This window comes from Pleurodeles waltl, chromosome 8 (assembly GCF_031143425.1).
Source record: "Pleurodeles waltl isolate 20211129_DDA chromosome 8, aPleWal1.hap1.20221129, whole genome shotgun sequence".
NCBI lineage: Eukaryota > Metazoa > Chordata > Amphibia > Caudata > Salamandridae > Pleurodeles > Pleurodeles waltl.
The window spans coordinates 737,460,774-737,473,582 of record NC_090447.1 but is presented as its reverse complement, the minus strand read 5'-3'; the positions used below and the strand labels follow the sequence as shown (position 1 = coordinate 737,473,582).

The 12,809-nt window shown below is 40.7% G+C and overlaps 1 protein-coding gene across 2 annotated transcripts in view; it reads right to left on the bottom strand.

Moving 5' to 3' along the window:
- Positions 1-12,130, bottom strand: part of PLCXD2 (phosphatidylinositol specific phospholipase C X domain containing 2) — a 63,435-nt gene extending 51,305 nt beyond the window's left edge. Inside the window, exon 1 of one of the 2 annotated variants that reach the window (XM_069204935.1) lies at positions 11,916-12,130. In XM_069204935.1, the coding sequence (XP_069061036.1) occupies positions 11,916-11,967 (52 nt within the window). In that variant the 5' untranslated portion in view covers positions 11,968-12,130. Of the gene's footprint in view, positions 1-11,434; positions 11,751-11,915 lie in introns of those variants that run through there. The other variant, XM_069204934.1, reaches the window with a different exon arrangement.
- Positions 12,131-12,809: the final 679 nt, after the last annotated feature.

The window sequence follows — 12,809 nt, the reverse complement described above, 5'->3', positions numbered from 1 at the left end:
GTAAACACACTGCTAAGGACTGTTAGTACATAAATGGTAGGTTTGCTGTGATCTGAGATGTGATTATATAATACAGAATTATATTAACCCAAGGAACATGGATGTTGATCATCTGTAAGGCAGGCTTGACTTCTGCTTATAGCACTTAGAACGGCCTTGAAATAAGTGTACATTCCTTGACACTTACTACTGGAACAAAAGCTTGGGAAGGATCCCACTTCACCACCGCAAGTTCACACCATTGTACACTATGGCCATTCAGATGTACTTTCTTTACTTCCATTTTTCACATATTTATCACACTTGATTTGCTTGCCAGAATTGATTGTAATGTGATAATTGCCACGTAATATAAGATGAGTATGTTCAGAGTTGGGATGCAGGCTTGAGTACACCATTAGAATGTTGTCGCTTGTGATATACTTTGTTATTCTCAAACTACTATTAATGTGCCAAGCATAACTCTTCAATGACTTGCTGAATGAGCGATGACAGTTGTATCGGTTTAGAACACCAGGGACTAAAGCTGTATTATAACATGCCCTTAAAAAGGCTATTTAAATCTTAATGTATAATTATCTTTGTTGAGCTGACAGTTATGTTTGCGATTTCTCATCACATTGCCATGGAATTATGGAGAGGAATTTTCTACGTATAATAATGAAAGCATGTAATCCTCATGCAAAAATGGATTCTTTAGAATGTTTAACCACTGGGCCATATAAAAGGTGAATCCTAAGTTTTCCCTTTTCCTAGTTACAAATAACAACAATAAAGATTTTTGAAATGCAAAACTAAATGCGGTGTAGGATTTTATGCTATTTAAATTATTTTAGTCTGCCTTTTCTTGGACCAAGGTATTTTCAACATTTGTCTCCTTCTCATGCTGTAACAAACTTGCATTCGTGCTGGTGTATTTGTTTTTCAACCGGGCTAATGTGCTCAATGACCCTGTAGGTGTTAACGGCTCTAGATCTCAGAAAATAATCTTACTAATGCTAAAACGCTAATTAACCACAAATGACTCCTCGTGTGGTGAACGTTATAAGCAGTCGTTTCGGGTCTTTACATAAAACCAAATCCTCCTTATTTAATTGAGAATAGGGTAGGTATTCGCATGGTTCAGGAGGCTGTCGTATAGAGTTGGCATGCAGGTTTTCCAAATAAATAATCTCTCACAGTATCCTTCACCCAATCCTGCAACTCGAATTGAATATGTCAATGTAATCTTTAGAGCTGATGAGATGGAGACTGTGGCACGAAAAGTAAGAATATACAAAGGATTGTCTGCAAACAACTAGTTAACATAATAACTAACTAAGCAACTGCTTGAATTGAAAATTTTGCAATTGTGATTTAAGAAAGCCAGGAGAATATTTTATAGAATAACTGTATCAAGTGGGTAAAGAGAGTGGGGCAGAATAGAACTGATAAGTGAGTGAAGCACGTGGTAAATGGTCTTTGATTTATAGAAATGTACTGCTTCAGGAGTTGCATTTACTATTTAAATGTTGATATACGTTTAAACTGCGCATCTTTGTATGGTGTGTACATGCAGAAGACTTCAAGGGATAAACCAAAGTTTTATACATAGACCTGATGCAGCAAGCACATGAAAGAAGGATCCGCTAGTTGTTTTCTTAAAACTTTAAGAGATAAAATATTTTTCCATACCACAGCTTCCCCTCCTCAACATCCTGGCCCAGGAAATAGATCCCGACAAACTAGACGGTCCTCTATAAAGTTAGCATGGTGATACTCCAGAGGGGGTAAATGGGGGTTGTGGGAATGGATGTTAGTTCTCTTCTGATCTCTTCTGTTGTCGTAGGGATTGACTACATAATATAAACCTGCACCAGTCAGTGTCTCAGAGGCAGCAAGCGCCAGCCACGCTGCCCGTTGGGCCTTCAAACCTATAGCTCATATCTCTTATAATAATTATCAACTGAAAAGCTTTGCATCAGCCAGTAGATGTAAGAAAACACTGACTTTCCCAGGGCTGGTCTGGATCTAGCTGCCCCAAGTGTGGCTATCGGCTCACTGTCTCATTCAAAGACAGTGAACGTCAAGGAAAGGAACACAGTATGCCAAGCTGCGCTGATCAATGCCCGCTCTATGCAGAAGCATGCCTATGACATTTTTGATTTACAAAGCGAAGGCATTTTAGTCTTATTATCTGTGATCAAAACATGACTCTCCTAACTATCTAATTCTTTGATTGCTATCTCTTTGGTGGTTTTAAGATCCATGAGAAGGTCGCTTGTGGGGGAGAAGAGGTGGGCTTGCCCTAATTTTGAGGGAAGACTGCAGCTGTCAAACTTTCGAGGTGCTCAATCTGCTGGGAGCTGAAGGTGTGGATTTCTGGCTCTCTCCATCAAAACAGCAGTCAATAGATGGGGCAGTGATCTAAAGGCCAACTGCCTCCCCCCCCCCCGGCCCACTGCTGAACTCTCTAGATAAGGTGATTGCCCACCTTTCACCGAGATACTCACAGTTCATGATTTTAGGAGATTTTAAGATTGATCTTGTTAAGTTAGATGACAGAGACACCTTAGAACTAAAAGTGATGATGACCTTGTTAGAAATACATCATTATGTAACTAAGCCAACCCATCAAGCTGTCCATATATTGGATCATGTATTCTCCAATGCTGCCTTACATATTGAGGAACGCCTACCATGGGTCTGGTCAGATCAATATTTAATTAGATTCTCCTGGCAGGGATCTATAAAGGTAGATTCCTCCAGTACCAAAGTGGCAGGCAGTTGAAGAGCCTACCATAAAATAAAGCCTTCAGAGTTTCTGTGTACATTGAAGGAGAACAGCCCAGTGATATCTGGTGTGGTGGTGAAGGATATCTCAAGCTTTAATAGTTGGATTTGAACCACAAAATTAGCTCCATTTCTACCCAAAAGATCAAATATAAGGAGCCATATAATTCATGGATCACAGAGGATCTTAAAGTGAGTAAAAAGCATTGTAAGGTGTTAGAACGAAAATGGAAAACAGAATATAATCCTCAGGATAGAGATGTATATAAATTGGCACTAAAACAATACCAAGTTGTGATAGAAACAACTAAACAAACCTTTAATGAGTACAAGATTGAAAATGCAAGTAATAAAGCCAAATAAAATTTCTCTATTGTTAAGAGGTTAATGTCTCCTTCAGCTTGTGTCTGCTTACACCAGGCTTCCCCGGAGTGGTGCGAACAGTTAGCTAGTTTTTTTTAAACAAAAATCTCAAGAATTCAAGCTAGTCTTGCATCATGTACAAAGCTGGATTTAGAGCTACAAAACAAGCTGCAAATTAGCCTAGCTAAGGAATCTATGATAAAGTTGACTAAATTTGAGCTAGCCTCCATGGAATGCTCGTTGCCTGCTTTGAAGGTGCTTAAATCAGGCTCTCCAGCAGATCCATGCCCCTCCAACCTATTAGCTGTGGAGGCTCCCATTATCAGTCCAACTGTCCACATGATCCTCAATGCTTCCTTATCTTCTGCTATGGTTTCTAGCTGTTCGAAGCAGGCAAAAATACTACCTTTAGTGAAGAAGCCGTTAGCAGACCCTAAGGTTCCTTCAAATTAGAGGCATAGTTCTCTTTTAACAGCCCTGTCGAAGATCTTATAAAAACAGGTGAATAAACAGCTTTCACACTGTTTGGAAGTGAGGCCACACTATAGCATGGAAACAGCTTTACTGCAGATCTCAGAATATATTAAAGGCACCCTGGATTCTGGAGGCTGCGCTGTATTGATTATGTTAGATCTCTCAGCAGCACTCAATACTGTCCCCATGACAAACTGCTGCAGCAACTTCATGATATTGGGATTACAGGTTTAGCACTGAGCTGGCTCTCGTCTTTTCTGACAAAAAGGAGACAACAAGTTTGGATTCCGCCTTGTTCTGTGAATCCACGGGAACTGGCAGTGGATGTCCCTCAGGGCTCCGCTTTAAGCCTTACCCTATTCAATATCTACCTCACCCCTATGGCCCATCTAGCAGAAGTTTTAGGAGCAAAAGTGGTTTCCTATGTGGATGACACTCAATTGCTCTTCTATTGGGGGAAAGGCAAGGAGTTGGATAGCATTAAGAATAAGATCAGATATTGCCTAAAAGCAGTCTTTCATTGGCTTGCCTGCTATGAACCAAAATACAATGAAGATGGAACAGAAATTCTCTTTTTTGGGAATATTTCTCCAGACTCTTGGCAACGTTTCTACACAGAAGACGCCTCCCCTCCAGGCACCCAGAAGGATGTAGTAAAAAACCTAGGGATCAAATTTGGTAACTAATTGCTTGACCCCCAGATTAAAGCATTGATAGGCTCCTGTTTTGGAATTAAGAAGTCTTTAAAAAAAGTACTCCCCTATCTGTCCCTCAAATCCAGACAAATTGGTGGTGCAGGCCTTAATAACCTCTAGATTAGATTATGGTAACACCCTGTATTTGGGACTACCAGGGCAGCTTCTGGAAAGGCTCCAAGTGGTCCAAAACGTGGCAGCCTGTCTCCTGTTAAACATCCCAGTCAGAACATGCATCTCCCCATACCTACAGACACTACATTGGCTGCCAATTAGGAAGAGAATCCAGTTTAAAGTGCTCGTTTTGGTCCATGATTCCCTGTACCAAACTGGTGCATCTTTTCTCAAATCCAGATTTAAATTCTATAATCCCTTGCGAAACCTGAGATCTGCAATTAAAATGATGACAGTAATTCCTCGAATCCAGCAAGCTAGAGCAGAGGAAAGATCTCTCACCTATCTGAGTTCAACTTTATGGAATCAGCTACCGCTGGAGCTGCATGCAGTGACTGATACAACAGTGTTCAGGAAAAAAATCAAAACTTGGCTTTTGTGCTGCAATAACCTATGCAATTTCTTCTGTATGATCTCGCCGTTTCATGCCAGAACAGCCTTGGGAGTAGCTGTACGCGCTATAAATTGCATTCATCACCATAAACCAAAAACCGGCATTTCAATGTACGCCAACCATTATTCTAATCTGCGACACAGAGATTGCCCAGCACTGCCTCCAGATACATACCGACTCAAACAAGCTGAATGTAACTCTACTCCGACGTGCGACTTGTTGTAATGAGCTACATTTGAACATGTCCATAAAAATAATTTTTAAAGCAAAACAAAGGTAGGGCCTGATTTAGATACTGGCGGATAGTTTAATCAGTCACAACTGTGACGGATATCCCGCCCGCCAAAATCTAAATCTCATTAAATCCTATGAGATTTGAATTTTGATGGACGGGATGTCCGTCACTGTTGTGACAGAGTAACCAGTCCGCCAGTATCTAAGTCAGGACCCTAGTCCTTTGGATTCTTACAAGATGTAAGATATATCCATCAGAAAAAAAACACAATATTGAAGCAAATATCCTAAGGACTGAACTCCTTCAGTGAAGATATTATTATCCACTACTTAAGCAGGCAATGAATCATGCTTGGATTTCTGATCAGAACTACCTGATTTAAATCAAAGATAAAAACACTGTCAGACAAACCGGTTGGTGTATCACCCCTTGGCACAATGAATAACACATTAAAGAAATTAATTCTCAAGAATCTTTTTAACAATGCAAATTGCAAGTAAAATTGCAAAACAGGACAAATGCAGACTCCTCTGGCTGAACCCCAACAAACACCACCCACTACGAATACTTTACCCCCACATGACATCTGTAAATGTAAATTTTCATGCACAATTACTGTGAGCACCACTAGAGTATTGCAGCTCTGGGACCTCGTATACTGCACCAAAAGCCCTTGTAATTTGATGTCTATAGGAAGGACAAGCCAAGCTAAAATGTGGGGCATACTGGAACAGATTGTGATGAAGGAACATAACCTTAACATGCCTTGATTTGTTACAAAGAAAATAAATTAACAGACTTTATTCAGGCAGGATGGCAAGACTTAATTAATGCAATGACATCTCATTATACACAGTAGAATCTGTTTACCCTTGTTGAATTCCATCTTGGTTTTCTAGAGAGAATGTGCAAGTTCTTGTCCTTAGACACACCACGGCACCTGTCCTGCTGGGTAGTCATAACCTGCTCCAGGATTATTATCTTATTGCTATACATGTTTAGCGAAGTACGCCTATACTGTAAGTACTTTCAGAACTTAGCTGCTGGTTCAAATAATACAAATAGGATACAAAATGTTGCCTTATTCTTTTCAAACAAAGAAAGGATGATGAGAGGAATGCGTACAAGTTGTCTATTCAATGGCAATCACTCAGGGTAGCATTTCACCCCGTCGTTGTTTGGCCTACTATGCCACCTTACTTTGGACCCAGCCATATGCACATCATTTTTTATCCTGGTGCAGTAGGAGCAGTCCAGTCCCCACTGAAATGTCAGGCTCTTGCTGAACATGAACACAAGCAACCCAATACCATTTTTACCTTGACTTAAGCTTGTCAGCCAGGTGTAGCTTGGCTTGAGTGCACAGTGACCATGATACCCACATCCGTGAATTCCCTTGTCTTTTAGGGTGGTACATTACCAACACAAAGGATGATGAGAGGACTGCTTGAAATTTGTCTAACCACTGGCAGTTGCTCGCTTTAGCATTCCAACCCATTGTTCTTTTGCCCACTGTGCCACTTCACTTTGGAACCAGTCATTTGCAAATCAGTCTTCAGCCTACTCCAACAGGAGCAGTCCAGGTAAAACTGTCAGGAAAGGTGCTCCCTGAACTGGAACACAAGCGTCCAAGACTGTTTTCGCCCTGGTTGTGGCTTCTCAATAGGGTGTAGCGTGGTTTCAATGGCACAGTGAGCAGGGAGTGTTTTACCATCGGGCTGCCTTCCCAAGCAGGAGTAATTTCTGTTCCCAGGCCAGAGCTGATACATTAGACTCCATGGCCCCCAGGCTCGGCCGGTTGTTGCCTCAATGTGCAGCATGTTTATGCCTTGGCAAGTACATTTTAGTTGTTCTAGAGATCTGCTCTGGAATCTGTTTAAGGTGCTGCCTTTATTTTAGATTTTGTGCCTTCTTTATACTAAGACACTGTGGGCCCATCCTACTTGGATGTTCCGAGCCCTTCCTTTGCTGATGGAGAGGGGCTGTTCTTCTTCTTTTATCTGAATCAAAAGCCATTATCTTCTTTCTTGACTCCTAGGTGAGCCGGTTGCATTGCTACTAGTATCTGGATGTTTCATTCAGATTAGACTGGAGAGTGTGCTTCTAATATTGCCGTTTCAGTAGGACCTTTTGATCAATCCCGGAAGAAACTAGAAACACTGGTTATTAGTTAGTAGTTGGTTTATTGTCCAAAGCAATGGGCATGGATGTGTGTAATTTTTGTTTGTCTGTGCATAAAGACACATGAAGCAGAGAATAGTATGAGTTAGGCAAAGTTATGACTGGGTAGACAATTATTAAGGGTCACTACAAATTTGCAAGTATGGGACTTCTACAATGTAAACCAGTTTATGCCAATTTTTCACATTTGATTAAATTCTATAATGAATTCAAACTTAAGGATGGGTAAGGTGTTTATTTCAAGTATATGAAAGAAAAAATGGAGTCCTGTGGTTAAAATTCAATATTGCCCAATACATTTGAGTAAGTCAAATGGATTGTATTATGAGAAGAATTTCTTAAAGGACAAACATCTGCCCTAACCTACTGTGATTCAACAAATGTTAAAGCATGGTACGGTAATTACAAGAGAACAACAGATATGCTGCATCTTTTAAGTAGATGTTAAAATATACTCATACTTGCCTTTTTTGTCAGACCCCGCCCCCTTTGATTTGGTTACTTAATAGAAGATTTTCACATTTTAACTTTGCAACTGTTGGTCTTGATGAAGGTGGAGGAAGAGTTGTGTAAGGTCCACCAAAAAATACCTAATCATCTTTTAACTGTCTACTGATGGGGGGCACTTAAGGAGGACATATTATATTATTCACTCCTGCAAGTTGGGACTGATATACACAACAGGGGATTTGTTTTGAATGCATGAACTAAAATTGCCATTGATTAAGAATGTGTTGGTGAGGGGGGGGGCTTGATTAAAAACAATAGATTATTAATTGAATAATGTTTTTTTTTTTAGTAATTTTTTGTTTAAAATTAATGACTTGATTTTGGGGATTGATTAAAAAATATATGGAGATAAAGCAATAAAAACTTTTCTTTGTGATTATTTGATTTATGGTTAATTTATTCCAACTTGTATGGGAAGTAGGGGCTGCTCTGTCATGATATGTTTAAATGAGTTACCATTGGGAACTACCTCAGTTTTGCCTTTCTTGAAATGTTCTTGATATCGCCCCCATCCTCCTTCGTATACCCGTGCTACATAGGGCGGTAAGTCAAACACACAAAAGAGTCAATGAGAGAACAGCCTGCAATTTGTCATCACTGGCAATCACTCAAGGTACCATTTCAACTCATCATTCTTTTGCTCCCCACGCCACCTCACTTTGGACTGAAGCGTATGCAAATCAGTGTTGACTCTACTCGAATCGAAGCAGTATAGTTCAAACTGCTAGGCCACATCCAATAGGAAAGTTTTAGGAAATTCTGCAACCTGCATGCATCATCATTTTTTCATTCAGTTATTAGGAATCACAAAATGTAGCTTGGTGGACAATGTAAGTGCTCACTCTGTGACATACAGTATTTGGTAATTAGATGCCTCCGAAATCAAGGTCATCACTCCCAGAATACTTGGTAGTCATCATGTCTTAAATGTTACTCTGGACGGTATAGATCATGTGGGAGAACCTATATGAAGTAAATGATTCATTTTTGTTTTACTGGCTCTTTCATCACCTTTTGACACTGCTGAGAATGAAGTTGCCATTGAAGGATTTTAAGAAAAAATGAGTGTCTAGGAGGACCTGAGTTGTCCAGCCTACTTTCAACAGGACAAAACAGGTAAGTAAGAAATATTTCACTGAAATGCATACTTACGCACCATCGACAAATTACTGTAAGTCACAAACCTCTGTACACAGTCATCACCTCACCTGCCACACTATGTTAACTATAACTTATCACTCTACCATGCACTGTGTTCTGACAAATCGTGATTTTAGATATAAGTGTTGTTATCAATGCTGTGATTTCACATGCTTTGACATGTATTTGCAGGGGTATAACTAGTGCATGGAGAAGGGGAGAGTTACAAAAAAAAAAAAAAAGCTCTGGAGGATGGGGTCCCCAGAGCCTTAAGAGACTTGGGAAGGGGGCTTAGGGATGGTGTTCTTGGGGCTGAGAATGGCTCGGGGAGGGTGGCCCCCCTCCCTTTTATTTTTACAAATGGCCATGGGGGGTGGGTTCCCAAAGGGCCAGGCCCTATGGCCAACTCCCCACTGTGCATGGCCAAAGGCTGTGCGCATGGTGGGGTTGGCTGTATGGGGGGTGTTGACCATGCGGCCTGGGCCTGCAGCCAGCCTCATGCCATGCATAGCCAAAGTCTGTGCGCGGCAGCAATTGCATTTACGTATGATAACTAAGTATAAAATAAGGTTAAAGTTATGTTATAGTTGGGAGTGATAAAAAGATTTGTGTTTTATTAAAAAAAAAAAACTTACAAATTCACAGAAAATAACAAAGGTTAAAATAACATTATAGTTAGGTGAATATGCCAGCGATAACATTAACGTTTTGAACTACAAAAAACACAGACATTCACCAGTTACAGTTAACAATGCTAACTATAACTTGTACACCTGCCATGTACTGCTTATGACCACAAATGACATCACTCATGACATGTTTCATGACATGACTGATGACATCTCAAATAACATCGCTGATGAGATCACTGATAACATCACTGCTGACATAATCCAATATTCTTTGGTACACATTGCGCTTTAAACAGGAATAATAGCTCTGAATAATATGAAGAGGCTTTATTGCTATCATGCATACGACACCCCATAGGTAAAGCAACCTTGTATTATTTGCTCCATTGACCTGATGATATTTACTTCAAGAGTAGCCAATTTCATGTTGACTATGAATCACAGATGAAAGGATAATCTACCTATTGTGCATGTGGTGCTCAAGATTTAGACAACTGTTAAGAGAAAACCAAGTTCCTCTAGATACTCAAGCCCTGTTACATAACTAATGCCCTATTACAGACAGTCTTTACCTGCATCAAACATCTAAGTCACTGAACCTACACTGAGAAATCAAGGGCTTGAGTAGAAAAGTGGGTACTGTTAATACTGTTTAGTCTATGGAGAGAGTTTACTCTGTACCGCACTGTTTACAGGCAGTGAAACTCACATGAGAAATACACCAGAGAGTATTAAAAAGTAGCTATTAAGCACAATGTACACTCTATGCAAAACTTGTTGAAACAGTGACTATACACTTAAAATAACCAACGTCTGAAGGTGCTAAAGATCATACTACCTGCAGTCTTCATACAGAGAGTACATCTCCTGAAGCAAAACAAGCAGGTTACTACCTGGAGCACACCGTCTTCTATGTTGCGTAGAAATTGTTGTGCTGAGACGATTGTCTCTAATAGCTCAAGGCTGCTTATAATACTTAGCATGTAATTTGTAAACTTTTTCTGCAGTACCAAGTACCAAGTGTGGAACATAATGAACACAAGCCAACTGTCACCTGCACACAGTGTTACTTTTCAATACAAAGATTTATAACGTGTTCAATACCTCTATACACCCATGATGCATTAGAGGCACAGGCAATTTGTAAACACTTATACCGATTAGCTGGACACAGGCTGTACAAAATTAGATAGAATAGTAATATGGTAGTTACCTGCGGCTATGTAAACTATAAAACAAACACATTCATTGGCTTATGTCATCAGTGATGTCATCAATTATGTTATTTGAGATGTCATTGATGTTGTCATGAATGATGTCAGAACATGTCATGAGTGATATCATATGTGAGGTCATAAACAGTGCCTCGCGGGCATGAGTTTTAGTTAGCGCTGCTGGTGAATTTCTGTTTTTATTTTTTAGTTCAAGATCGAAAGTAGTACAACAGCAGGTGCTACACTAAAGATGCAACTAGCAGACAAGTACATCCTCCTTTAATCTTTTGCACAGAGCCGTTTCTTTACAAGCATGGGCTGATACCTCTTATGAATTTAAAGGTTTTGCTTCTGATTATGTGTTTGTGTACCTATTTGTAAACAACAGTGCAAAGCAGGAGGTGACATTTTGTGGGTATGCTCTAAAAAGTCCACACAATGTAGTGACGTAAAAATAATATTCATAGATCAACACTGTAGCGACTATGATTATACAAATCCAGTGCAGAACTCCGCCTGCGATGTTAGCTGCACATCAATAACAGATACTGTCATATTCCCAAAACTAAATCGTACATCAATCCAAGCAATGCTAAATTGTTACAAACAGTAATTGTAGAAATAACTCAGATGCGACGAAAGGAAAATACCTGGGATTGCCAAATTTGACAGTGGCAATATACTGAGGGCCCGCGGCAGGGAGCCCATCCAGTCAGAGGTGCTGTCCCCGGATATCTTGGTGCCCGCCATGTCGCGCGCAGCAGTCTTGTTTCCTTCCCTGCTCTTAAGCACAACGAAGCCTGAGAGGTCCGGTGTCAGCTGTCAAACGAGCGCGCGCCCTCCTGCTTCGGCGTGGTTTGTGTCATATTTTGAAGTTGCCACTGTGCATCCATTCTAGAAGCGTAGCAATCTACCCACTCTGGGAAGCAGCACACTGGCAGGATATAATCTGTTCAACCCACCCGTCCACTTCCTTTTTTTTTGTTTTAATTTCATGCAGAGGGACTAGACAGGGCATAACCTCACCGAGGCTCCCAGCCTCGATTACAATGATTACAGGGCCACAAATAGAAACTCGGCTGACGTGCTGCATTCTTCATCTGAAAGGTAAGCTGATCGCGCCGCGCCTACCTTTAATGCCGGCTAATTGAGCTATGCCCGAGAAGCAGGGGAAGCGTATCATCGCACTCGAGAATGACAAGCAGTTGCCGTGCCTGCCGGAAGGAGTGCTGTGAGTTTTACCTCCCACTCCATAGCTGTGCAGCCGCCAGTATCACCAGTAACCAGTCCCATCCCATCGGTGACATCTCGTATGCCTAAGGCTGAAACGCTCCGGTGACGGATTGGAAAACTCAAGCTCGAAAGAATGAGGAAGTGGATTTTTTTTAGGTTTGATGTTGCTGAGTCACTGCTTTCAAAGATACTAATTATTAGCGTTCCCAGTCTTGCGATGATTGCTTGATGTGTTCACTAGTCATCAACATAATTATGCTTTTGTTTTTCTATCATCAAGTGTTTGTACATTTTTTATTATTAAATTAATATTTTATGAAGTGCCAGCAAGCCGTCTTTCAGCAACTTCAGAGCGCCAAGTAGGTGAGCTGATGAAAGATTAGTCATGTCAAGAGTGACACTTTAACCTGCAGCACTTTGCCTTCTGGGCATTGTGGTTTTCTTGGTCCCATTACTAGGGTGACCAGACGTCCCGGATTTCCCCGGACAGTCCCGGTTTTTAGAGGACTGTCCCGGTGTCCCGACGCTTCTCTTAATTTTAAATAAATGTCTCGGTTTTTGGGACAAAGGGTAGATTATTAAATAAATGTCACTGTTTTTGGGACAAAAGTCAGATCATCTATGAAAGCATAAGCTGAAGGTATAGTCTCCTTTAACAGATACCTGCAAAGTATGAATAATTAAAGTAATTTAATTGTGACTGTCATGAAACACAGTCCCCTGTCTACTCCCAGCAGAGAGAGTGAGTGGGGAGCAGAGAGAGGTGGGTGGGGGCGGGTTGGGGGTGCAGGT